Source organism: Syngnathus leptorhynchus, chromosome 22 (assembly GCF_054491065.1).
Source record: "Syngnathus leptorhynchus isolate UIUO chromosome 22, UIUO_Slep, whole genome shotgun sequence".
NCBI classification, from domain to species: domain Eukaryota; kingdom Metazoa; phylum Chordata; class Actinopteri; order Syngnathiformes; family Syngnathidae; genus Syngnathus; species Syngnathus leptorhynchus.
In genome coordinates this window covers 406,264-431,622 of record NC_141216.1, presented here as the reverse complement: position 1 = coordinate 431,622, position 25,359 = coordinate 406,264, and the positions used below count along the sequence as shown (strand labels likewise).

The 25,359-nt window shown below is 56.5% G+C and overlaps 5 protein-coding genes across 15 annotated transcripts in view; 4 read left to right on the top strand and 1 right to left on the bottom strand.

The window, feature by feature from the left end:
* cacna1g (calcium channel, voltage-dependent, T type, alpha 1G subunit) overlaps positions 1 to 4,555 on the top strand; it is a 44,076-nt gene extending 39,521 nt beyond the window's left edge. Inside the window, exons 34-37 of the mRNA XM_085903980.1 lie at positions 124 to 246; positions 1,568 to 1,724; positions 1,890 to 2,059; positions 2,835 to 4,555. Coding sequence (XP_085760106.1) covers positions 124 to 246; positions 1,568 to 1,724; positions 1,890 to 2,059; positions 2,835 to 3,665 — 1,281 coding nt within the window. The 3' untranslated portion in view covers positions 3,666 to 4,555. The remainder of the gene's footprint in view (positions 1 to 123; positions 247 to 1,567; positions 1,725 to 1,889; positions 2,060 to 2,834) is intronic.
* A 226-nt stretch (positions 4,556 to 4,781) lies between these two features.
* On the top strand, positions 4,782 to 10,588 carry cox11 (cytochrome c oxidase assembly homolog 11 (yeast)). Its single transcript, XM_085903979.1, has 6 exons — positions 4,782 to 4,919; positions 9,064 to 9,252; positions 9,365 to 9,689; positions 9,842 to 9,997; positions 10,063 to 10,188; positions 10,273 to 10,588. Exons 3-6 carry the CDS (start codon positions 9,381 to 9,383, stop codon positions 10,459 to 10,461), a joined length of 780 nt encoding a protein of 259 aa, XP_085760105.1. The 5' UTR covers positions 4,782 to 4,919; positions 9,064 to 9,252; positions 9,365 to 9,380; the 3' UTR covers positions 10,462 to 10,588.
* LOC147039053 (chromobox protein homolog 2-like) lies at positions 5,428 to 9,336 on the bottom strand. Of its 5 annotated transcripts, none has more exons than XM_085903975.1 (6): positions 8,417 to 9,336; positions 8,289 to 8,332; positions 7,368 to 7,433; positions 7,227 to 7,296; positions 6,791 to 7,092; positions 5,428 to 6,697 (listed from the first exon to the last, which is right to left on the bottom strand). In XM_085903975.1, the coding sequence occupies exons 1-6, from the start codon at positions 8,480 to 8,482 to the stop codon at positions 5,842 to 5,844; spliced, it is 1,404 nt and encodes a 467-aa protein (XP_085760101.1). In that variant the 5' UTR covers positions 8,483 to 9,336; the 3' UTR covers positions 5,428 to 5,841. The 5 variants fall into 5 exon arrangements, with proteins under 5 accessions (XP_085760101.1, XP_085760100.1, XP_085760097.1 ...); XM_085903974.1 differs by having other exon boundaries at positions 6,782 to 7,092; positions 8,417 to 9,334; XM_085903971.1 differs by having other exon boundaries at positions 5,428 to 7,092.
* A 123-nt stretch (positions 10,589 to 10,711) lies between the features above and the next one.
* LOC147039051 (prolyl 4-hydroxylase subunit alpha-1-like) lies at positions 10,712 to 14,712 on the top strand. Of its 6 annotated transcripts, none has more exons than XM_085903966.1 (15): positions 10,712 to 10,876; positions 11,285 to 11,512; positions 11,606 to 11,677; positions 11,785 to 11,881; positions 11,944 to 12,095; positions 12,155 to 12,634; positions 12,780 to 12,940; positions 13,045 to 13,221; positions 13,300 to 13,370; positions 13,460 to 13,559; positions 13,628 to 13,681; positions 13,753 to 13,818; positions 13,900 to 13,968; positions 14,119 to 14,215; positions 14,363 to 14,712. In XM_085903966.1, the coding sequence occupies exons 2-15, from the start codon at positions 11,311 to 11,313 to the stop codon at positions 14,467 to 14,469; spliced, it is 1,905 nt and encodes a 634-aa protein (XP_085760092.1). In that variant the 5' UTR covers positions 10,712 to 10,876; positions 11,285 to 11,310; the 3' UTR covers positions 14,470 to 14,712. The 6 variants fall into 6 exon arrangements, with proteins under 6 accessions (XP_085760092.1, XP_085760093.1, XP_085760090.1 ...); XM_085903965.1 differs by lacking the exon at positions 10,712 to 10,876 and having other exon boundaries at positions 10,929 to 11,512; positions 12,155 to 12,292; positions 12,380 to 12,634; XM_085903967.1 differs by lacking the exon at positions 11,285 to 11,512.
* Positions 14,713 to 15,165: 453 nt separating this feature from the next.
* On the top strand, positions 15,166 to 25,282 carry LOC147039050 (PH and SEC7 domain-containing protein 1-like). 2 transcript variants are annotated; one of them, XM_085903957.1, is made up of 16 exons: positions 15,166 to 15,310; positions 16,083 to 17,636; positions 17,708 to 17,813; positions 18,074 to 18,560; positions 18,676 to 18,939; positions 19,018 to 19,098; positions 19,218 to 19,330; positions 19,437 to 19,495; positions 19,822 to 19,911; positions 21,923 to 21,966; positions 22,617 to 22,810; positions 22,915 to 22,985; positions 23,045 to 23,202; positions 23,780 to 23,924; positions 24,055 to 24,186; positions 24,283 to 25,282. In XM_085903957.1, the coding sequence occupies exons 2-16, from the start codon at positions 16,191 to 16,193 to the stop codon at positions 24,487 to 24,489; spliced, it is 3,597 nt and encodes a 1,198-aa protein (XP_085760083.1). In that variant the 5' UTR covers positions 15,166 to 15,310; positions 16,083 to 16,190; the 3' UTR covers positions 24,490 to 25,282. The 2 variants fall into 2 exon arrangements, with proteins under 2 accessions (XP_085760083.1, XP_085760084.1); XM_085903958.1 differs by lacking the exon at positions 19,018 to 19,098.
* The last annotated feature ends 77 nt before the right edge of the window (positions 25,283 to 25,359 follow it).

Sequence of the window (25,359 nt, the reverse complement as noted above, 5' to 3'; positions counted from 1 at the left end):
TTAATGTAGCCCGTGTGGCGCGGCATGTCAGCCATGATCGCGTCTCTACTTAACTTGTCTTTTATATGTGTGTCATCTTCATATTGGTGTGTTTGTTTGTATTTTGTTTCTCTTCCCGTTTAGATTCCTCTAGCTGAGATGGAAGCTCTGTCTCTGGCCTCGGAGAAATCCTGGTCCCTAGCCGTGACAGAGGAATCGCTCGCTGACCGTTTTAATCCCCTCTCTCTAAGCAGCCTGGAATGCAATGTACTGACTTTTTTTTTTTTTTTTCCCTTCATGCCACCCCCCCCCCCCCCCCCCCCCTCTTCCTCTCGTTTGCACTTTTCTTGTCGTACTCGTGTTTCCTTTCCAGGGTCTTCCAAAGCAGCCACTCGCTCGCCCGCCCACTTGCCCGCCCACTTCCCCACCGTTCCACGCTGGCGTATAATAAGCCTAGCAACTGGGTGCCAGCTTGTTAAATGTTTAGTTTGAAGCAGATGTGTAGAGCGCAACTCTACCGCAATAGTGTTGGATCGTGGCAAAAATCTCAATCCTCATCAAATGCGGCTTCAGGAATACAGTACTTGAGCGAAACATTTGGAAGCAGTTAGTGACCTCAGACTACCTTGACAAGGAATGGCACCAACGGTGATGGTGTCACACAACAGACCTTCCATTTATTTTCCGAACATTCATTTCTTATATTCTCGAATATTGGGCGAGAAACTTGAGCGCGACTTCACGTTTGATCTTATTCTCATTGTATTTTTTTCCGCTCCTGATATTGGGACTTTATTTTGCCCTTTTCACAGTCTCATCTATACCTGAGAAATGTAAGTGACCCAACCAGTGTCGGTCGGTGCTAAAGGGCGCACAAATGAATTGGATTGTGCCGGGACAGGAAGCAAAGAAAAGAAAAGAAAAGAACTCAAAGGAAAAAAGACGGTGGCCAAGCGATGTTGGAAGGCCTTTTGTGAATCTAACCATGAGTCCTCCAACTTTGTCTTTCATTCCATCTTTCCAGCCTGATGAGTTCTTGTGCAGTAGAGTAGTGCAGGCAGTTTACAACTCTTCCCCTCTCTCTCTCTCTCTCTCTCTCTCTCTCTCTCTCTCTCTCTCTCTCTCTCTCTCTCTCTCTCTCTCTCTCTCTCTCTCTCTCTCTCTCTCTCTCTCACTCACTCACTCACTCACTCACTCACTCACTCACTCACTCACTCACTCACACACTCACACACTCACTCACACACACACACACACCAATCTCTTTCGACACATTTTGTCTCCCGCCAGCCACTGTGCTTTTCATGTGAATCTACGTCACGGTTCTCTCCCGTCCGTCATTGTGTTTGCTTTGTGTCTCTACTGGTCTTGTGGTGGTGGGGGTGGGCTGCAAGACTGCCCCAGCTGACAGCAGGCTAATCCCATGAGGACTGATTGATTTATTGGCCCGAAAGAGTGCTTGCGCTGGAAAGAAATTGCTTTTAAAATTCCCAAGATGTCTGTGATCTGTGGCAGCTCATTTGATTTGTGTGTACTTGTGGGATGGAGTAGATTGCGCTTCAAGCTTGACTTCTGTATCATTGGACAGGTGGAGGAAGTGGCGTCGGAGGACAACCTGTTGAGTGTCAGGAAGCCCACGGTGGGACGCACACACTCCTTACCCAACGACAGCTACATGTTCTTCCCCCAGCAGGCCTTTGGCAAGTCCGCCGCGACGTCGGCACAGCCACCTCGGGCCCAGTCAGGTCATATTGCTCTCTCTCTCTCTTCTTTGGGGATTAGTGTAAGCGTTTTCCTGAATCTCTCCAAATGGGATATAAAGCTCCAAGTTTTTTGAGAAAAAGCAATGGCACCCACCCATACAACTACAGACCTGCCTGCCTGCTGTTTTGACTTCCTGTCTTTTGTAGGCTCTAGTGGTTCAGTGCGTTCCCAACCTGAAGAATGCTGCCAAAGACTGAGCATTCCCACTGAGCTCTTCAGACCCATCAGCCCCCACGGCCACTCAGACTCTGAGAGTATACCGCCACTCCCCCCTCCCAGACGGACGCATGCGGTGAGCCGCAAGCTCCGCAGACAGGTGAACGAACCCTCATCGCGCGACACTTCTTGAATGCCTCGAGAATCCTTTCGAGAAAGCTCACCTTTTACTAGCACCTCTTGCACATTTAAAACCGGTTTTCCACTCTATCATTGTTTTTCCGCTTTCTAAACAATTTCATCTTCCCTTCCTCCCCCCGCCCCTCACCCCCGTGCCCCCCTAACAAATTCCTCATTTTTTTATTTCCATACACCAGCTCAGTTGGGCCCAAGAAGCGCCTGATCCAGAGCGCCTCCTCGAGCACAGATACTCCTGTTTCTGAAACAGTGAGCGAAAGAAAGAAAGAAAGAAAGAAAGAAAGAAAGAAAGAAAGAAAGAAAGAAAGAAAGAAAGAAAGAAAGAAAGAAAGAAAGAAAGAAAGAAAGACAGGGGACTGCCGTTTGGCCTCGGTCCGTGTTCATATTGGGCGCGACAGAGCAACCTTTGCATTTGCAGCCTTTCTTTTCTTTCCATGTGTCATTTTCCCGGTCAAGTCTCCCATCCTGACTATATTCTCTTTGGCCACAAGGTGTCACTGTAGTCACACAGTTAAGATACTCTTGCCAGACAATTTTGAGCTAAACCCAGCGTTGTTTGTCACTGGCACTTTTGCTGCAGCAATGACATTGCATACTTGACTCATCCATCTCTAATCCCATAGCATGGCTTTCTACCAAATTCTCCTTACGCATTTATATCCGACATTGTCACCCACCCCACCGTAAATATTCCCCCCCCCCCCCCTCTCTCTTCTCCCCCATTCCCCGTCTTCCAGGTGGCGGTGTCTACTGAGTCTCAGGAGGCCTTGTGTTCAGATGGAGGGGAAAGCAGTGAAGGACATTCCAACGTGGCTTCCCTCAGCCTCCCTCCACCCTCCTCTGCCTCGTCTTCCTGCTCCTCCACGTCCTCACCTTTAACCTTCCCCCGGCAGCCTGCGCTCTATCTGGTCCCCTCCCCGAAAGCAAGCCTGGCCTCTGTGGATCAGGAGGTGTCTCTTATTACCGCGGGAGCGTCCACAGGAAGCCACGACATCGTGACACGCGACGACGACCTCGGCGGTGCCAAAGAGCCTTACGAGAACGCTCCGGAAAGCGGGGGTGCTTGCTTGAGGCCGTTGAAGAGGTTTCACAGCGTGGACACACGAGGCCGCAGCAGCGCTCTCCCGCCCGGTCCTAGCCCCTACTCCTGGTCGGACGAGTCACGGCGCCACTCGGTGGAGGTTTGCTCGGCCGTGCCGCCCGGCCCCCGGTACGGCTCGGCCTCCTCCGGTTTTGTGTCGCAGGCCGACAGTCTGCAAATCCGCAGCCAGGCCTCTACTCGGACTTCACTGCCCTCACCCCGACGGAAGAAGAAGACGAGTCCCCCTTGCATCTCGGTGGACCCCCCCGATGGATCGGAACCCCAGTCGGGGCTCTACCCGGCTGTGGGTGGCTTAGGCTCGCCCCCTCCCCTGCCCAAGCGGGACACCTGCCTGAGGAGGAGAGTGCCCTCGAGTGACTCCAAGGACTCCTTTGACCTTGGTGTGGGAGAGGGTTCAGGACAGGAACACGGTGACTCTTCCAACCCCAAGCTACTGACCCTTCCCGGTTTCTCCTCCGAGCACTGATGGCGACACACCGCAAGATGAAACGCAGACGCTGCAGATGGTGATGGATCTAGTAATAATGCTGTAGAGAGTAATAATCATCATCATCGTCATCATCATCATCAAAAAAGAAAAGAAAAGAAAAAAACATCTTTTGTTCCTTTTAAGGAGCAGTGCTGTAGTAGTGTAACGGTCTTTGTATTTTTTACTGCCAACACTCCAAGGCGGGAGGGCAAACAAGAAAGGGGACTCGCGCTCCTGGACGACACTTCATAAGTTCTGGAGCGACATCATCAAATGAGCAACTTTTTGCTGTTTGGCAGGGTCGACTTTGACCACTCATTGGTGGAGGTACAAAGCAATATGAACGTTTTAGAGGCACTATTTTCTTAACTTATTAGGCCCTAGTGTTTGTACAGGGTGTTGTTGCGTTTGGTTTTCTTTTGGTTTGGGCTTTTTTTTTTCCCCCTTATGAATGCTTTGTCTTGTCTTTCACTCGAGGTTATTTTGAGCTTTGTGGGTTTCTTATACTTGCATACATACATAGACACACACACACACACACACACACACACACACACACACACACAACTCGACACAGCCTGGATTTAAGCACACGCGTAGTGGTTGATTGTTAGAAAGTTGCAAATGGATTAGTTTCATCAATTTCCTAATTCTGTTGCAAGGGTGTAACATGTTTGAAAGCAAAGTCTCGTGCTTTGCCCCCCCGCTCCAATTTTAAACTAGTTTGGACACTGTTTCAAATAAGGCGTTAGGGCGTGGTACCAAATTGTCTTTTACTTGTGTGATGCTGAAAATGATAACAAAAAGCACATTGTTTCATGTTTCACCTCATCAACCTTATTCTATGCGATGTATTTATTTATTTTTCAAAATAAACACTTATTTAAAGTTGGATTCCTGCAACAGCCTTTTATGAACAGAGGCACCCTTTTCAACTCACTTATTGTATGAATTCATACAGAAAGTGGAGGGGAACGAAGGTAAGTTTCACGAATTGTATTCCAAATGTATGGAAATGATTGACGGGTGAGATTGAAACAAGTATTTGTTGTATTCGTGCGTTTAGGTTTGCGTCGCCTTAGCGACATCTGTCGGCCGTTGTTTTGTAATGACATGTTGCTGAGTGTATTTCCGCTTCTCTTCCCGTTTGGGTCGAGACGAGACCTTAGAGACCTCAGCTCAGCTCAGCTCGAAAAGCTTGCCACTTGCGATTGGCAATGCTGGTGAGAAGACAAGAATCCAATGTGTTGGGTGAGAAACTTTTCTTGAAGCCATGTATGATCGGGACTAAGAAATGGACGGATTCAATCGGTTCTGTTTTGTGTGCGCACAATATGATTTGGGAAATCGTTTCAAAGAGAACCCGTATTTGTATTCCGGTTTCGTAGATCTGCAGCTTTCCGTTTTGCACATCTGCGTGAAATAATAAAGGAGAGGAAAATCACAGGATCGTTTGGTGTGGTGGTGTTCTCCTCCTCACCATGCTGGATAAATAGATAGATAGGCAGCACGTTTAGTGAGGGAGGCCACGATAGATTTGGTGGAAAAGAGATGAAGTGAGAAGTTGGCGATCAATATGAATTGAGATAGCGCCTCCTTTTCTCCTTTCTTCCCTGGACACACAAATGGCAAACCAACCGTCTGGATGGAGGTAGCAATATTGGGCTCAAAAGTCTTGAACTTGAAAAAAAAAAAAACAACCACAACAAACTGGTGAGTAACTCGTTTGGAAATCAGAGACTAGTAAAAACGGTTCAAATCGTTTCAAAAGTCAAGGTCGTTTGTAATTGGAGTCATGACACAAAGTTGATACAAAATTGGTTTTCTCATTGTGCTCATGTCCAATAGAAATTTGAAGTACTACGATTTGATCACACGACTGCGGTTGTTTCCCAGAAGCGCCAGCCATATTTGAGCCCATTTCCAAATGAATGATGGAAAGTAATAAGCGCTATAGAAAATGCATGGATCAAATTAGAGGAGCAATCAAACACGTGAGGAACACTGCTCAGGTCAGGACACAATTAAATAACATTCAGAGCACCTTTGGTCCACACCAACAAACTGTCCAGAACACAAGTTTGCTTCTTTTGGAACGTTGCGGACGGACGAGAACCTGAGGCACCGGCCACTTTCAAAGGCCGAGTCTCCAGCTTAGGAGCCAAAGCGGCGGCTAGTGGTTGCGCGGGTTGAAGAAGCCCACGCTGGTGGGCGACTCCTTGACGGTGACGGTGAGGAAATTGGCAGTGACGTCGGTGACAAACACGTGTTCCAGAAGGTCCCGCGCCGGCCGCCAGTCCGTCTCGGCGTCCGACTCAGTGGCGGCGTCGCCCAGGCTGGGCCGCCCGTCGCCGGGATAGGACGACGACGAGGCGGCGTCCCGCTCCCACTCGCCGCCGCTGCTGTCGTCCGAGTCGCCGGCGCTGAGTTCGTCTAGGTTGCGGCCGGACGCGCGGCGCTGCCGCCCGCCGTCCTTCTCAGCGGCGCCCCCTGCGGGCGAGCCCGGACGCCGGCCTTTGGGAGTCGCGCAAGCGTCTCTGATGAGCAGCAGGCTGCCGCTCCGCGAGCTGGCGCGCACTGCCGCGCCGCTGTTGCCCTGATGGCCGGCCAGCGGCGTCCTGGCGACACTCTGCGGGTCGGGCAGGCCGAGCCGCTGCGAGGACGGCGCCTTGAGGAGCGCTCGCTTGTGTTGGTGGCCGTCCTGTCTCTTCGGAGACGACGCGAGGCGCTGCGCGGCCGCCTGGCCGCCCCCGAAGACGGCTCTCGGAGAGGGCGGGTTCCCATTGGGGGCGTGGCCCCGGGCCGACGCGCCGCATTTGAGCTCGCCGTGCGACGTCTTCCTATGCGGCGGCGAGGATGCGGGCGCGGGTCGGCTCCAAACGCAGCCCCCTTTGGATGCGGCCGAGACCTGGGAGAAAAGCGAGCTCTGGGCGGCGGCGTGGTGGTGGTCTCTGGCGGTCCGGCCGAGTCCGGTGTAGGTGAAGCTGGCCGGCTGCAGCGGCTTCTTTATCCCCGGCCGGGGCTCCGCCCTGGGAAAGCACGAGGCGGGCTTTGGAAAGCTATGTCGGGAGCTGCGTTGCGTTTGCGCCGCGTTTGCAAATGCCGTTCCGTACTTTCCATACTTGCGCAGGAAGCCCGGCAGCAGCTGGTGGCGGCTCGGGGACAAGGGCAAGGGCGGCGTCCTGCTTTTGGCGCGTCTCAAAGCGCCCAGGTCGGCGTGAAGCGCCTTCCGCCCGCGCTTGCTGCAATGGGGCTCGGCTTTGGCGGCCAGGATGGGAGGCCTCTTCTGGGGGGCGGGCTGCGGCCGGGGGCTGGCCGGCTCGTGGCGGCGCTCCGCTTCCTCATCTTCCTCGGACGACGAAGACGCGCCGGAGAAGGAGGATGAGGACGAGCGGTTGTCTTTGGCAGCGGGAGGAAGGGGAAGCTGAAGGAAGGTGCGCGCCACACAATCACTCCAAAGGTACAGCCATCGCTCGCCATTACCCGTGCCACTAAAAGAATGCGTTTCTCTTTTGTTTACTTTTGTTCGGCTTTAAGGTGCGAGCGAAGAGCAATTACCGGAAACTTGCGTGGTCGTCCTCTTGGCCTCTTTCCTTTCTTCTGGAATAAAAGGTCTCGCTCTTGCTCCCTAAAACGACACCACGGAATCAATGTCTGACGTAGGACGTCACGTTAGTTTCCGAGTACGACGGATGGAACCTTTTGTGAAAAGCTGCCAGTAACCTGGGGTCCAAAATATTCTCCTCTGGCTCCCAACTGTTGTGCCTAAAACGACAAGAGCCAGGGCAACACATCAAAAGGGATTGTTGGTTGCGTCGAAAGGATTATTCAACGACCATCTGCATGCAAGGTGCGGCTATTATTTTTGTCCACTTGGGGTCGCTATGCTCAGGTTCGATCGACACTGCTTGGTTTGCGACTACGGATGACTGACTGACTGACTCTCAGGTTGACATTTGGGCTCGCGATGGGCTCTTTCTTTCCAGTACGTATTTGCCATTGAGTTGTCGCTCATGCCGATCTGCATTTTGTTGCCTTGTTCTTGTGACTGGTGTCAATAAAGTCGAATGATATTGAAAGACGCTCCAGTGCGTATAACAAAACAACACAATGCACAGGAAACGGCAACAACACAAGCAAAGCGAAGGAATAAGAGGTCAGCTTTGCTGACATCATTTGAAGTCTCCTAAAGTCGCTCTTGCTTTTTGTCGTTTTACCTACCGTAGCAAAAGAGGAACAATATGAAGCGTAAAGTCATGCAAAAATATAGCGCTCTCTGTTTGCATGAAAACAGAACGCTGCTTCTTTGGAAGCTTCCGAGCTGTTCTCAAAACAAGCAACAAAAAGCAGACGAACGAGTACGAACGGCGGCCGCTTTTCTTTTTTTTTGTCTGCTGAGCGCAGCGAGACAAAAAGAAGGCTGCACCTCGCTCGCTCAAATGAAGCCTTCGTAACAGAGGCGAGAAAAGCGGCGAGAAAGCCAAATCATGATCGTTTTGGGGGTTGTTGTTTTTTTTTTGCCACATTGTCTGCTGGCCTTTTTGCATGTGTGCGTGCGTGCGTGCGCGCGCGCTTGCTCGATTAGCCTCTGCGGCTAGTTGAGACAGGCTAGCGACTTACTTGGACGACCACCCTCTCCACTTGACAAGATACTCGAACTTGCCCTGGAAAAGAGCACACAGGCGATGTTAAAGGAAACTCCAGGAGAAACACCGATGCCCTCCCGAGTCCTTCGGGATCTCGCTCACCTTTCTCGGCCGCTTGCTTAGGATGCATTCGGCATCAAATACCTGGCCCACTGTGACCCCCTCCATTGCTCGCACCAGCAGGACGGCCGGGAAACACACGCTTTCTTGGGCACGCACGGCCCCCGTAGGCGCTTGGTACTTCAACAGCGTTTTGTCGAAATACTCAATTTAGCACAATAAAATGTGTCCTTTTACTACAAGCCCATGCATGGCATTCGTTACTATTATCTTGTAATAGGATGATAATAACTCGTATATTAGCACACACAAGGGAAGAGCAAATGAGATTGCAGAAATGTTCACAAATAATGAAGGAACAAGTAAAAAACAATTGAAAGACCAGGATTGTGGGTTGGATTGAATGATTGAAATCCAATCCAAACGGGAGACGATTTGTTTGTGTGCGTCAACTTGGCCTCGGATCGCTTGTTATGGGCGAGCGGGCGGGCGGACGGAAGCTTTTAAGTGTAACACGCCGCCTCCCCTCCTTGTGTAAGGTGTCGCCGTCCGACATGGCAGCTCCCTTGTCCGTCCTCCTTTCCTCGCGAATGACACTATTCTCGATGTCAATGATCAAGTCATGCTTTTGTGAGCTGAGTTAAGCGTCTTTACACCGTCAATTCGTTCCGTTTTGTTTGTTCGTGCAGAGCAATCGGGCGAGCTGGACCGTGGACACTTGCAGGTCAGACATCCTCGTTGGTAAACACGTTCGGGTGCCATTTGGTCAACAAGCAGTTCTCAACGTATTGCCAGGACATCTGTGTGACTGCATAGATTTTGATGCAGCGTTGGTTCGCTGTGAGTCCTGACGTTAGCCGGCGGGCGACCAGTCCACGGTTAGTCGAAATGTGACAAGGTGGCTCTCGCCCACCCGTCCGTCACCCAAATGAAGACATAGAAAACGGATAAGAATCGAATCATCCTCTGTCCTGGCTGTCCACCATGCAGGTGATCCGGTCCAGCCATGCTGCTGTCCGCGCTCCTGCGCCAGGCGCCGCGCCAGGCGCCACGCCGCCTCGGGGCCCCACCGAGGGGTCTCGGCTGCGACGCCGGGAGGCCGCTGTGCGTGCTGCGCGAGCTGGGCGTGCTGCGCGTGCTGCGGCCCGACATCCCAGCCGTGCGCCCCTACGGCGTCAAGAGCAGAAAGCGTCCGAGCTTCGAGGAGCAGCGCAAGACTCGCAACAAGACGGTGCTGACGTACGTGGCGGCCGCCGGCGTGGCCATGGTCGGCCTGTCCTACGCCGCCGTGCCACTCTACAGGCTCTACTGCCAGGTGAGAGGTGTGTCGGGGAAGTCCCGAGACCGGCGGCGCGTGGCAGGCGCTACACCTGTCCCGCTGACGCTCCCTTCTTGCCCTGGTCTGGAACATCGAGGGCAAATTTGTCAGTCACAAACGTGATCCCGTTTCATTTGTTTCCCCGCCAGGCGACGGGGCTCGGCGGCTCGGCCGTGGCCGGTCACGACTCGGACCTGGTGGCCACCATGGAGCCGGTCAAGGAGCGCGTCATCAAAGTCACCTTCAACGCCGACACGCACGCCAGCATGCGGTGGAACTTCAGACCTCAGCAGACGGAGATCTATGTAAGAGCCTTCGCCCGCCCGCCCGCATACACGCTTTTGCCAGACGGTGACGGCTGGTGGCGCAGGTGGTCCCGGGGGAGACGGCGCTGGCCTTCTACAGGGCCAAGAACCCCACTGACAAGCCCATCATCGGCATCTCCACCTACAACGTGGTGCCCTTCGACGCCGGCCAGTACTTCAACAAGATCCAGGTAGAAGTCTTTGCCGCCTCTCGGCAAGTTGGCCGGGTCGCCGACGGCTCCTGAGATGGTCCTGCTCGTGTGTTGTGCGCTCAGTGCTTCTGCTTCGAGGAGCAGCGTCTGAACCCTCACGAGGAGGTGGACATGCCAGTCTTCTTCTACATCGACCCCGAGTTTGACGCCGACCCCAGGATGGCCCGTGTGGACACCATCACGCTTTCCTACACCTTCTTCGAGGCCAAGGAGGGACAGCGTCCGCCGCTGCCGGGCTACGGCTACAGCTGAGCGCCGCCGGCCGGACTTTGGACTCAAAGCGGATGTCGGAAACCAATTTGCCGTCGCGAGAAGAGGAACTCCTAGGACGTTTGACTCTTTTGTGAAGAAATAAATCAATAAATGACGAGCGATTGGAGCTGCTGAGTTTTCTCCTCAAAGTGCAGTTTTAGGTTGAGAGCAAACGAGACCGAGAAAGCCTTTTGGGAAGCGCCGTGTAGGTTTTGTTGAAGAGGTGCCAAATGTCAGCCCAGAAGCTTGAGCTTTGATTCCGCCGACAGCAACGAAGCAACTTGGCGATGGACGTAATTGGCAAACGGGTCGCTCCGGACAAACCTGTTTGTGAGCGTTGGAGGCGGCAAGAGAATCAAACAAAAAGCCAGACAGCGGGTCCAACGGCCACTTCAAGTCGTCGCTGCTTGACAAGGTAAACGCACGCAGCACGCACGCACACACACACGCGGGGAGTGTGTAAGCCCTGGTGGCTGGAGGGAGCGCTTGCGCTGATCCGCTCGAGTCCAATGGAAATCAAGCTGGCAGGTGGATTTTGACTCACTCGCCTGGCAAACTTTGCGCCATTTCCAACTTGTTTCCCGACAAGCCGTTGGTGAAAGAACGTTTCTCATGTTTTGGTCACCAATTTGTTTCCATTCCGCCACTTTTCACTCATTTTAAAGCCAGGCCTCTCGACTCGGCTTTATGTCTTTGCCTTGTCGTGGGCAAAACTTGTTAAGCGCAATGGCGGCGGCCAATCTTGCTTTGAACAAAGCGGATGAACCGGCCGGAAAAAGTGCAGACGTGATGTTTGAGGTGGCGTTGCGTCACTTGTCGCCAGAGATTCTTGGATCGCCGACAAAGCGGATGGATCGGCCAAATAAGTGCATACGTGATGTTCTCGACCACAACCGCGGGCAGGCGGGCGGGCGTACGTGCACTTCCTCCCGACGTCGGGCACAGGCGGGGAGCTGTCCTTTCAAAAAGAACATTGGGCGGTTGCACAAGTGCACACACCCTCCCCTCCGGCCTGAAAGGGCTCACTTTGAAACGCTCGCCAACATCTCAAGTGCGTCAAAGGTTTGGGCTCCATTTGAATTGAGAAGAGCGAGAGAGCGTCCGTCATTCCGAATGAAAATCGAATCCGCTGTGTTGCATTTAGACATGGCGCCCTTTTGCTTCTTGCTGCTCCTCCTGGGCTTCTCCTCGGCCGCTGAGTTCTACTCTTCCATCGGTGAGTCTCGTGCTGATATTGGGTTGTCACCGTCACAGTGAGTGTGAAGTCAGGTGACGCTAATGCTAATTAGCATGAAGTCAAGGTGTTTTGGACCAAACCGCCAGGTCACATGACGGAGCTGCTGCACACCGAGCAGGACCTGTTGGCCTCGCTGGAGGACTACGTCCGAGCCGAGGAGTACAAACTGGAGGCGGTCAAAAGGTCCCAGACGCTGACGTTTGGCGCGCTGAGCGGAGGGAGAATACTGACCACGGCGTCCGCAGGTGGGCCCAGAGGCTGGCCAAGCTGTCGGCGTCGGCCATCCGGGACCCCGAAGTCTTCCTCGGCCACCCCGTCAACGCCTTCCAACTTCTCAAGAGGATGACCCGGGAATGGCGCAACCTGGAGAGCCTGGTGCGCAGCGACGTGTCTGACGGTGGGTGAAAAGACGTCGGCAAATCTTACAGAGGCTGAGTTTTGACTTTGCCGCCTCAGCTTTTGTGTCGCGCCTGAGCGCCAAACGGGAGCACCTTCCCGGCGAGGACGACCAGACGGGCGCGGCCGAAGCCCTCCTGAGGTTGCAGGACACGTACCAGCTGGACACCGACACCCTGGCCAAAGGCCAGCTGCCGGGTCAGGAGCGCCAGCCAGCCAGCGAGCAAGCGCCTTTGCTATGGCGAGTCTTTGCGAGTAAGCGCCCCTCCCCTCTCGTCCCGCCAGGAACCTCCACGCTCCCGAGCGCTTTGACGGTGGACGACTGCTTCGACCTTGGCATGGCGGCGTACAAGGATGAGGACTTCTACCTCACAGAGATGTGGATGTCTCAGGCTATCAGGCAGATGGAGCGAGCCGAGCCGGCCGGGCAGCCCCTCGGCGTCAGCCCCGTCACCATCCTGGACTACCACAGCTACTCCCTCTACAAGCTGGGAGACCTGGAGCGCGCCTTGGAGTCCACCAAGAAGATGCTGGTGCTCGGTGAGTCCGGCGCCAGCCAGTAACGTCTGCTCGCTCAAAGTCCCCCCTAACGCTGGCCCGGCCCGGCCCGTGAGCTTCAAATATGGACGCCCTGATCGTCTGGGCCAGACCGGAAATCGTGGCCGCAAATTGTTTCCTTCTTTAGATCCGCAAAACCAACGAGCCAAAGACGGTCTCGAGTACTACGAGCACGAACTGGCCAAACCCCAGAGCGACAAGGCCGTGCCGGTGACCAAGCGGGTGCGTTACACTTCCTACAACGACTCCGCGTACAAGCGGCTGTGTCGCGGTGACAGCGAGGAGCTGGTGAGAAGACGCAAAGGGCCCGCCCGGTTGGCAAAGGGCCCGCCTGACCAGTGGCTGGCCCGGCCCGGCCCGACCCTGTACACTCCGGGCTGGTCTTTCCGCAGACGCCGCTCAAACAGAGCCGGCTCTTTTGCCGTTACTATGACAACCAGCGCCATCCCAACCTGGTGCTGGCTCCCGCCAAAGAGGAGGAGCTGTGGGACTTCCCCCGCGTGGTCCGCTATTACGACGTAGCGGCGGACGACGAATTGGAGCGAATCAAAGAGATGGCCAGGCCCACGGTCAGTCCCTCTTGCGCTTCTTTGCCACCTTCTCAGGAGGACTCTTGACTCGTTCGTCTCTTGGTCTCTGCCTGCTAGCTCTTACGCTCCCTGGTGAGGAACAACGGCAACAACTCCAGCCACGCATCGCGAGCGAGAGTCTCGCAGAAGTAAGGACGAGCCAGCCAGCCAGCAGGCGGCGCTGCGGCCCACGCGCCGAGCAGATTCGCAGCACAACTTTGTTCCTCTTCCTCCTCAGCTCCTGGCTGGGCAACTACCAGTCCCCGGTGGTGACCAAGCTGATCAACAGAGCAGGTTACATCACCGGCCTGGACATGACCACCGCAGAGTCCATGCAGGTCCGGCTCCCCCCTTGAAGGTGGCACAAAGAAAAGCAAAGTCGGGCAACTTGTGTTTGTTTGTGCAGGTGGCCAACTACGGCGTGGGCGGACTCTACGAACCCCATATTGACTTTCAAGGGGTAAAGGCAACGTGCGACACGCACGACAACTGCAAGCTTCTGCATCAAAATGTGCTGTGGTGTTTCCACAGAAAGAAGTGGCCGACCCTTACCCAGATTTGGGAACAGGAAACCGAATCGCCACCTGGCTGCTTTATGTCAGTAAAGGCGCCCTGCCCTCGCTCTTTGTGGAGAGAAAAGCTGAGCTTGCTTTTCATTGACCACCGTTGTGCTTGCAGTTAAGCCACGTGCAGGCAGGGGGCGCCACCGTCTTCCCCAGAGCGGGCGCCGTCGCCTGGCCAATCAAGGTTTGCGCTTTTTTCTCAAAACCAGTCCAAATATTCTATTCCACAGTTGCAGGCTCCGTGGTCCAAATATTCTATTCCACGCTTGCAGGTGTAAGTGCCTGCCGCCGCCGGTGTCCAGGTGTGCTGAAATGTCTTTTTGTTGCCGCGCAGGGCTCGGCCGTGTTCTGGTACAATCTTCACCCCAATGGAGAGGGAGACCATTACACCCAGCACGCTGCCTGTCCCGTCCTGGTGGGGAGCAAGTGGGGTCAGTTGGCACACGCCCCTCCTCGTCTTCTTCTTGCAGAATGTTACAACCGTTTGGTCAAGCGGAATAATTCATTTGCTTTTATGATTAGCAGGGAAACTTATTCCGTCGCTGTCCTAAAAATGGTCCCGTTGTGTGTTTTGTCAGTGGCCAACACGTGGCTGCACGAGCGAGGTCAGGAGTTTAGGAGACGCTGCGATCTGCTAAGTCCGGCTGAGCTCGCGTCGGACTCGACGCTTTGGAATGACGAGTAGCCACGTTGCCGTGACAACCGTCGTAGCAACCGCGTGCTCAGCTTCGGCGAGTCAAACGTGTTGTCGTCGTCGTCATCATCATCATCATCCTAATATATGAATGAAGCATATAAGAAATGTCAAGTGTATGGGAGAAGTTTGGAACTGTCGCCTAATTGCACTTTGAGATGATACATTTGATATGATTCCCTTTGCTACGGCATGTTTATAGCTGTCAACTCTTCATTATGATTCCGAAAAGGCCTCTGTGTTGACTCTTGTGTCTTCTTTAGTTGAAGCTGATTGAATCCATTGAGCAGGCCGAACGCTATTTTAAAAAGCCATAAGCGTCCGTTTAGAAGCCAAGTTTACAGTTTGGCTTAGCCCTGGCTCGAAATTCATTTGTTTCATTTGACCTGACAATTTCACATTTTCAAGGAGGACCCATAGTTGTGCATGGGTGTGCTGCCACCTGCTGGATAAACGGGAAGCAGCCGCACGTAGTCGCTATCCGAGCGTCACGTGCACTGCAGCAGCGCGTCACGTGATGCTCAACACGCGCGCTAAACATGCTCGTCAATCGCGCGCACGTACCACGGTGGACCGGGCACGCGCGCGCAGGTGATGGCGCGGTGAAGGCACCGCGCATGCTCAATGACGCCCGGCTGGCCGGCACTGCGGAGGGCGGGGCTGCGGGCGGTGCGCTCCTTTCTCCCACCTGACGTCAAGTGCACGCGCACGCTCTGCGTGGAGGATAAACCAACTGCGGCCGTCCGGTTGCCGCGCGCGCACGCGCATCGCCAGATGCAGCGTCGAGTGATGATCGTCAACATGGCTGCGTGCGTGCGAGAGCTTCCGTCCGGTAAGTAGCTCTTCCACCTCCTTCGTTCGTCCTCAAGCACGGCGTGTCACGCTCGCTCGCTGGCTGGCTGGCTGGCTGCTCGCTCGTCTGCATGTTCCTGACAGGCGCCCCCAAACAAGTGATTGACGCTGCAGCAGCAGCAGCAGCAGCTTCCCGTGTGACATTCACACAAGTTTGCGCCTGCACCACACCACTAAAGTTGTCGAGCGCCGTCTTCATTCATCATCGTCTTGTTTTCCGCATGGCCTCATCTTCAACTCTTTGCATGACCTCTACACGCTCACGACTTGTGACGCCACACAGACACGAACACACACTCGCGCTCGGCAATCCTATTCATAGTTCATTCATTGAGGCACACAATGGCAGCCAAACACAAGATCAACATCACATCAACTTCTACCAAGCGCAAAGTATAAAAAAAAAATAGTGCCAAGCCGTCGCATCCAACACACACGTATTGGCCACACAATACCAGATAATTCACACTTAGCGTACAATACACACACACACACACACACACACACACAGGAGCATGCATATACGGTGCATACCCCCCTGCAGACAAAACACACACACACAGATATAACACGCACTCACTGTACTCGTGAACAAATGAGGTGCACTAACACGTTCACACCTGCCTGCCTGCATTCATTCACTCATCCATTCACAAGAACCTTTGCGTGTGTGCGCACGTTAGCCAACATGACTCATCAGTCTGAGTGGCTCCTTAAAAGAAAATCCTCAACTAGCTTCTCCTCTTTCCCAGGTGGCGACTTGGGGGCCTAGCTGAACGGACCCCCACTCCCGCCCACGAACCATCTCAAGGACGAAGGGGGGCTGGCTGGCTGGCTGGCTGGCTGGAGAATTTGAGGCCATGTCCCAACCCGGGAAAGTCCTCCACGTCTATGTCGAAGTCAGGTCGACCTCCCATCCTAGCGCAGGCGGAAAGAGCTTTGGAGAAGGCCAACGCGGAGGCCCTCCCCTGGACCACTTGAAAGTTAAGGACAACCCTCGGGGTCTCCTGTCCCAGCTTGCCAGTCGGAGCCCTAGCCGGCGTCAGACCCTTGCTCCTAAAGCGCTCCATCGGTGTCCTCCTTCACACTCTGGAGGATCTCCGCTCTCTCCATCTTCCCGGGCATCCCAGCGCTGGAGTCTACCATGTGACACGAAGACCTCCACCATGTCCCGCTCCAACAGCAAAGAGGGGGGAGAAGGGAAGCGCTCTGTGGTCTCCTTCAGTTACGTACAGAAGTCCAACGTGAAGACCATAAGCGGTCCGGGCAACGGTCAGGAAAGAGCCCACCGAGTTCACACAAGACTTTGCGAGCCTTTTTGGTTTGGCACTCCCAAATTGACTTTCCCACCTTCAGGTTCCCGACACGCCGTGGACACAATGGGCAAGACTTTGGAGGACTTTGGATCTCCGTTGTTGAAGCTCAAAGTGGCTCACGCGCCGGGGCGCTCCACCTGGTCTCGGACCTGCCGTTCGGGCCGTTGTCGGTCCCTGTCCGGCTCTCCCGCGCTGATACGCCAGGAGACGTGGGGGGGAGGGCCCCAGAGTCCAGGGTCGGAGCGGCGCTCCCCGCCGTCTCCCAGCAACTCCCCGAGACCCGCTGACGTCGCGGAAGGCTTAAACCAGTTGAATGACGTCCCGAAACGATCCGCCCCTCGCTGGATCCATCCCAAAGAATCCGGTCCTCCCACTTGTCCACAGCAAAGCCTCAAGATGAATATCCCGGTCCACGCGGCAGCCACGGACTGGGCTCCCGCCGCAGGACGACCCCTCCGCCAGCCGGGCCGGCTCCCCCCCCGCGTCCATCGCCCCTCTCACCCTCCTACCGAGCTGGGCTCTCCCCTCAGGGACCCCGGGGCGTCCCTGGCCGAGCTCCGACCGCCCGACAGCCCCACCCTGCATCGGCGCCGGACGCCCCAGTACACCGGCGCCGAGCGGAGAGCCTCGGGGTGCCAAGATCGCTCGGAGTTGACCCGCAAAGCCTTCGCGAGGACAGAGGGGACGCCGGCGGACAAGGAGCCGAGCGGCGCTCCGTCGCCAGTCCCGGGCAGCGAGCAGACAGGCGGTGGCGGCCTGCCCGGACGGGCCGGCCCCACCACGCCGCAGAAGCGAGCGGAGCGCAGGAGGAGAGAGCGCCTCCTGCTGGGTCCCGTGGTCCCGGACTCTCCGGATGAGGAGCGTGAGCACCCTTTGGCGGGATCCTGGCCCAGCTCCAGCGGGGTGACGGGCAGCTTGGGAGAGCGGGAGTGCTTGTCACCTGAGTCCCTTCAGTCGGGCGAGACCAGAGCCTCCACCTCTGGCATACAGGTGGGAACCTGGACACCAAAAACGCCTTAAACTGCCTGCTCTGAGATCTTTTCTCTTTGGGACTTTTTCAGACGGACAGCGCGACCCCCGTCCTGTCGCTACACTGTCAGAAGATGGCTCGGGCCAAGTGGGAGTTTCTCTTTGGACCCGAAGAAGGCGCCGGGAGCGGGCCCGCAAGTAACGGACCATTCATTTGTTGTCTCCGTGCAAACGCGTTTGGAACGGTTCTGTCGATGCCCGCCCGTTGGCTGGTCGGCCCACCCGAGCGACCAGCCGTCGACCGCTGCGTGGATGTATTCTTTGAGAAATAGTCTGCACCGTAGCTCACGCTAACTTGTTTGATTCCTCTCTGTGGTGTCTTTTGGTGATGTAACATCAAGTTGACTCCAACATGTAAACATCTTGTCAAGTTCTTCTTCTTCTTCTTCTTCATGGAGACTTTGTGGACGCCTCCACAGCACCCCCAAGCGGAAACTCCAGCGAGTCGCCCACCCCCACCTTGCCCGCCTCCCTGCCGCCGCTCGCCACCAGCCATCACGTTGGACACGTGGAGTCGGTGAGCCCGTCCCCCGAAACGGGCGTTATCCGCCGAAGCCTCAAGTACTCGGAGACGGACCTGGACGCCGTTCCGCTGCGCTGCTACCGAGAGACGGACATCGACGAGCTGCTGACGGGCGGGCGGGACGACCGCGACTCGGCCTTCGGGAGCGACAGAAGCCTCCGCGGGGGGAGTCCCGGGGGCTCGGGCCTAAGGCCTCACAAGGGAAAGGTGGAGGAAGCTGGGAGCGGAGGAGGAGAGCGGGAAGAGGACGAGTGGGAAGAGGAAGAGGTGGTGAGCTGGGCCAGCGTGAGAATGCGAGGAGACGAGAGGAAGCGGCGGGACGCGGCGCGGGAACAGGAGCGAGGCTTCCCACGCACGAAAAGGTACGCGGCGGCGCACGGCCGCACGTTGGTCATCCAACGACACACAGCCAGCCCTCTTTGTCTTCATTTCACTTGGAGATGAATGCAGAAAAAAGGAATACATTTTTGTCCGTAGAGCGTCCGAGCGTTTCTCGGACCGGCGCCAGGCGGCGCTCAAGTCGCCGGTCCGGCTACGGGGCCCCGGCCGTGCCGCCGAGGACGCCTTCAGCCGCCATTTTGAGAGCATCGTGGAGTCGGCGCGTGCCAAGGGCACGTCCTACCACAGCCTGGACGCCCCCGACTCGGACGCCACGCGGCCTCCGTCCAGCGAGCGGCTGAGCGGCGGCTCGGAAGACACGCCCCCCGGAAAGCGGGGCTACTCTCGCCTGCCGTCTCCCAGGTCAGCTGTGACTTTGAAAGCCGGCGTAAAACGCGGCAATGGCTTTTGTCTGACCGCGGTGGTCTTGCTGCGCCGCAGCCACGACTTTGGCCTCCTGCTGGCTGACCAGTACCTACGCCTCTCTGACTTCTCGGGTCTCCCTCTGGACGGAGCGCTCAGGTGTGTGTGTGTGTGTGGGGGGGGGGGGGGGGCGTGTGCGAGAGCGTGCATGCGCTGGTAAGGTCGCTCCACAATGCCCTCTGGTGGTCTGCGGTAACGCTGTGTGTGTGTGTGTGCAGGGCGTTCCTGAAGCAGGTGGTGCTGTTGGACGGCAGTCCAGAGCAGGAGCAGCTGCTCTGGCATTTTTCCCGCCGTTACTCGCTGTGCAACCAAAGCCGTTTTCCCTCCGAGGGTGAGAGCCATCGCTCCGGATTCCAGAACCCCATTGCAAAGCTCACGCAAACTAGAAGAGAAGCGGCTTGACCATGAAATGTTTTTTTTTTTTTCTTCCTCTTTAGATGCCGTGCTGGCGCTGACGCGGGCGCTGGTGGCGCTGAACGCGGATCTGCACGGCCCGGTGAGTTCGCAACCGCAACGATTTGAAGGCCGAGTAGGAGCCTGTTGTTGTAAAATGGAGTCGCTGATGGAAGGAGGGAGGGAAAGAGAGAAGGAAGGAAGGAAGGAAGGAAGGAAGGAAGGAAGGAAGGAAGGAAGGAAGGAAGGAAGGAAGGAAGGAAGGAAGGAAGGAAGGAAGGAAGGAAGGAAGGAAGGAAGGAAGGAAGGAAGGAAGGAAGGAAGGAAGGAAGGAAAAAAGAAAAAAAAGGAAAAAAAGGAAGGGCGGGCGGAAGGACGGAAGGACGGAAGGAAGGGTGACATAAAGGTGCCTGTCCTTTCCTTTGGCAGAATGTTGTCGACAAGATGTCCTGTCCTCAGTTTGTCAGCAACTTGGACGGCCTCAATGACGGACGACACTTCCCCAAGCATCTGCTGAAGGTAAGCTTGAGCTCCTTTTTCATGTTTGCCTCTTCCTCCCTTTGTATTTGTGTCTTTTTCAACCTTCTTGTTTCCTCTTGGCGGCGGCGGCGGGAGTGTCAGCGGCGCCCACTCTCGCCCTCCTTGTCATGGCAAATGTGGCAAAGGCTCCCTTCCGGTCGTTAGTGTCCCCGAGCGGTCGCCCTGGAGACGGGGCGGCGTTCCCGATGGCTTCCTCTTGCTAATGAGCTTTGTTTGTCATTTGGTGCCCGTGCGGAAGGCCGTCCTCCTTGGCCTTAGCGTCTCCTTAGTCTTAGCAATTTTCACTGCGCACCGTCCCTCTCGGCTTGCGTGCGTGCGTGTCCCTGCCGGCCGAGGTTTTTTTGTCTTTGCCTTGAATTTAGCCGCCACGCCAGCACGTATGACTAAAGCCGCCCTCGACGATCGGCCGTCCAAATTGTGGCGCTCTGCTTTTCTCCAGCCAACGGAGCAAATGAATGCTCGGGCATTACAAACACGCAAAGCTGTCCCGACTTGGATGACATTTGAGTTTCAGTTTGTTTTTTGATCTGGTTGCTGTTGAAGGCAGGCAGGCGGGCGGGCGGACTGCAGGCGGGCACCTGCGCCAGTAGCTCGCCTTTTGCCAAGCCTCCGCAAACACAAAGTACAAAAGCACTTCGACTGACTTGGCCTTGGTGCTGGCCTTTCGCTTTCTTACACACACACACACACACACACACACACACACACACACACACACACACTTCTCACCTTCACCTTTGCCCTCTCGCACACACGCACGCACGTTCTCCTTCTTGCACACTTTGTCTTGGACACACTCTGACGCACACTTTTCTCTCGCAAACAAGCGTTCAGGCACAGTCCAAAGGGAAGTGGATGGCTAGTTGATGGGCAACATTTGCACCTCTTCTCCCACACGAGCTGCTCGTCACCGCCTGGATGTGCGAAGACAAAACGGAACGGAACGGCAGGCAGGCAGGGAGGGAGCGAGGAGAGCGGGGGGGGGGGACGCTCCAAGGAGGGAGGGGGTACGGGGGCGGTACAAGCAAAGCGAGGAAGTGAGAGAGAACAAACGAGAGAGCGAGAAAGACATTCGGCTGGTGACATTCGGCAGCTCCTCTCCTTCTGGTCGCCGTGGCAACACAAAAGGGAAAAAAAACTGCCTGCTGGGGAAAAAAAAAAAAAAAGGAAAAGCGGAGAAAGGCATGCCTCTTCTTTTGGTTTTTGCTCTCCTCCACGTCGGTTTGTGACGAAAGCGACGCTCTTAGGAATCCCGGCTCCGAGACTCCCCCCACCCCCCACCCCTTCTGGCCCGAATCGCCACACGCCCCCTCGCCGAAGTTGTGCGGCGGCGGCGGCGGCCGGCCATGGATGCGACCACTGATTGACAGCCCCCCTCTTCTGCCTCCTGTTTTGCGGCGACCCGTCGGGCGATCATGATCGGCGTGAACAGCCTGCACTCGGCGGGACGTCTGCGCTCCACCTCGCTGTGCACGGTGCGCTACGGCCGCGATTTCCGCATGATGGACCCCTTCCGCTATCCCAGGACGCCGCGCTCGCGATCCCTCAAGCCGCTCGTCTTTCCCGACTTGCTGGGAAAAGCTCAGGACGGCCAGAACCATCCCCAGGCTCGCAAGAGGAGGAAGGTACGCCAAAGCCGGTCGCCATGGCGACCCCCACCTCGCCTACTTAACGTATGGGCGAAGTTTCCTTTGCTCGGGCCGGCCGGCTGGCTCGCTAGCTCCAGTCATGATTGATGCAATTGAGTTCCCGCTCCGGTGACATCATGCTGGCTAATTCAAATAATGAGAAGAGCTCATTCATTGGAAAACGCGTTTACGCCTCTCAAGGCAATACTTACTCGCCCCCCCCCCCCTATTGTTTTGATGGAGCTCCCGGAGATGGTCTCCTCCGGTCGTGCATCCGCATCCCCCTTTGAGTCGCCCATCGATCCGCCAAGCGCTGCTGCCGCCGTTGCCATGCTGACGTGTTTGTGTTTGTGTTTGTGCAGGCGCTCTACAACTCCATCAAGACTCAGAAGCTGCAGTGGACCCTGTAAGTGTGATCCCACACACATGCTATTGATTCAGGTGGAAGTGCGCCGTTGTGGGCGTGAACACAGCTGACTGGCCCGGCCTCTTCTCGGTCCGTCCGCTTCAATTCTTTGACTGGGTCGCGTGGACGACGGCCGGCGCGGGGATGCCAATTACGCCAGCGGCTGGCTGGGCTTTGTTGCCGTGGTGACGCCACCATGGCAACCGCTCTCTCTCGCTCTCTCATATTGCGCACCCTCACACTTCCTCTCCCGGAATAGCCGCGGGAGCAAAATACTTCATCTCCATGACGACGCCGATTGATGACGTGGCGCGGCCACCCGAGGGGGCGTGTCGGTGCTCACTGCGTGTGCGTAAATTGCACGGCCGAGGCATAATCCTGGAAACACATTAGCCCGGGTGTAAGAAGTCGCTCGGGCAGTGTTGCAGTTGCCAGGCAACAGGCTGCGTGCCGATTGGCCAGCCTGCGCGGCCGGGCTCTCGTCTGTCCTCGACGCGGTCGCCATCTGCCGAGCCAGCGAGCGTGGCACCGTCGGCCGCGCCCGCTTAGAAGTAACAAAGTACAAGTTGGCGTGCGGTGGCCCCGCCCCGGCCCGGCGTGCCAAACGCACGCTGACCACCTCGCTTTTGCTGCCTTTGCTGCGTCCGTAGCGACGAGGAAGAACTGAGGAAGTCTTTTTCGGAGCTCGGGGACAGCCTGTGCGACTCGTCCAGATCGGCCAAGGGCGGCGCTGACGACGATGACGATGAGACCACGGCGGACGAAGCGGCGTCCCGCGGGCCGCCGCTGTACAAGAACGGCTTCCTGGTTCGCAAAGTGCACGCCGACTCGGACGGGAAGAGAAGTACGTACGGGAGAAGGCGCGCAGGATATTGTTTGGTCAGCGCTTTTGCTTGCAGACTGTCAATTTTGGATGATGGCTGAGCGACACGCCCTCCCTCCCTGCAGCACCGAGAGGCAAGCGAGGCTGGAAGACCTTCTACGCCATCTTGAAGGGGCTGATCCTCTACCTGCAGAAAGTGAGTGGCACTTCTTCTCACCTGGTGCGCTCACACTAACTTGCGGGCGGCGCGCGCAGGGCGAGTACCGCGCCGACAGGCCGCTGACGGACGACGACCTGAAGAACGCCGTGTCCATCCATCACTCGCTCGCCATCCAAGCGGCCGACTACAGCAAACGCGCCAACGTCTTCTACCTGCGCACTGCCGACTGGAGGCTCTTCTTATTCCAGGCGCCGTAAGTGGCCTGGCCTGGCCTGGCCTGGCCTGGCCTGGCCTGGCCTGGCCTGGCCTGGCCTGGCCTGGCCTGGCCTGGCCTGGCCTGGCCTGGCCTGGCCTGGCCTGGCCTGGCCTGGCCTGGCCTGGCCTGGCCTGGCCTGGCCTGGCCAGCATGCATGCATGCATGCAGTGTGTGCGAGCGTCTCGTCCAAGCCCGGCACGATCCAACGATATCAACGTACGTGCACACGCTGAGGCCTTGCTCCAGTTCCATCTGCCGTTTGGCCCAGATAGCAAAGCCCCGCCTCGCCACGCCTCCCCGCTCTCCAGGGACTTAGCCGATAGGCGTCTCCGTGGCGACCGCTCCGCCTCGCCTTTCTTTCTTCTTGCCGATGTCGCCCGTGCGGGGAATCGCTCCTGTATGGCTGGCGGGTGTGGTGAGAGTAGATTGGGTGGGTGGGTGTGTGTGTGGGGGGGCAGGCCTGCCCGCTCACGCCACTCTCAAGGTGACACTTTAGATTGTCGCTTTGGAATAAGCATTTGTTTGTTTCATGGGAAAAACTGGCGATGTTTCACTCACTATTTGGCACGCTCAGAAACGCCGAGCAGATGCACTCGTGGATCACCAGCATCAACACGGTGGCGGCCACCTTCTCGGCTCCGCCCCTCCCGCCCGCTGTGGGCTCCCAGAAGAAATTCAGCAGACCGCCCTTGCCGGGCAACGTGTCCAAGCTCTCCCAGGTAGGCCACCGGCGACACCCTAACGCTAACGTGTGACCAAAAAGCGCCCGAGTCACGGAAATTATCCGCCGACAAAGTTGCGTGTTCACGCCGTTGTGTGGCTTGCCCTTGCTCGCTCGCTCGCTTGCAGGAGGAGCAGCTGCGATCCCACGAGGCCCGTCTGCGGGCCGTATCTTCGAAGCTGGCCGAGCTGCGGTCCTGTCCGCCCCAGGGTAAACTCAAAGCCACAGAGCTGGAGCGGGACCAGCATCTGCATTTTGAGGTCCGTGCGCACAAGCGACCCACTCACAAACTGCATTTTGCGCTAAGCTCCATTTGTCGCTGACCGGCGCCCGCCCTTGTCCGACCGGTGGTGCAGAAAACACGCTACGAGACGTACGTGGCTCTGCTGCGGGCCGAGACGGGGGCCGAGCTGGGAGGTGAGCCGGAGGACGAGGGCGCCCTCCAGAGGGCGCGCTCCAGCCCCAGCCTGCCAGACGGCGGCCAGGCCGGAGGGACTCGAGCGGGCGGCAAACCTCGGCAGGACGTCCAGAGGCACAGCTACAGGCAAGCCGTGAAGAAGTGAGGCCCAATCAACGGCTTTTTTCTTTGCTCCGGAGCCGGCGGGGCCCGGCGACGCCCCGCCTCCTCGGGCCAGCGAGCCCGCCCGGCCGGCAGAGGGCTAAGGGGCGCCTTAGCGGCGCCTTGGTCCAAAATGACACCCGGTCAGAACAGGGAGGTTCCCTGCCAGCGGCGCATCCACACCTTTTGTTTGCCTTTTCTTTCTTTTTGCTTCTTTTGCTCGCCTCTTCTTTCCTCGTTTTGCCGCATCTCACCACCTTTCAACTTTTCCTCTCTCGCTGGCTCACGCGCGTGTACTTTTGGACCCAGATTGTTCTTTCAGCTTCAGTTGAGTTAGGGGCGCTCGTCAAACGCCAAGGGCCAAATTTGGCGGAGCCCTGAGGCCACAGCGGCCGGCGTTTCCAACGGGTTGGTCGTCACGGCAGGACGATTTTCAGCATGTGTGCACATGAGCGCGTCTTGGGTTCTGTGTGCACTATGTGCGCGTCTGTTTCTTGTGTACGTACGTACGTACGTGCGCGCGCGCTGTGCATTGCATGTACACGTCCGTGTGTGTGTGTGTGTGTGTGTGTGTGTGTGTGTGTGTGTGTGTGTGTGTGTGTGTGTGTGTGTGTGTGTGTCCGTGTGTGTGTGTGTCCGTGTGTGTGTGTGTCCGTGTGTGTGTGTGTCCGTGTGTGTGTGTCCGTGTGTGTGTCCGTGTGTGTGTGTGTGTGTGTGTGTGTGTGTGTGTGTGTGTGTGTGTGTGTGTGTGTGTGTGTGTGTGTGTGTGTGTGTGTGTGTGTGTGTGTGTGTGTGTTATCCTATCCTCCAAAAGTCAGGTGAAGCCCACCCCACACACATCCACACGCACACATTGCTGAGTGACCGACTTGGG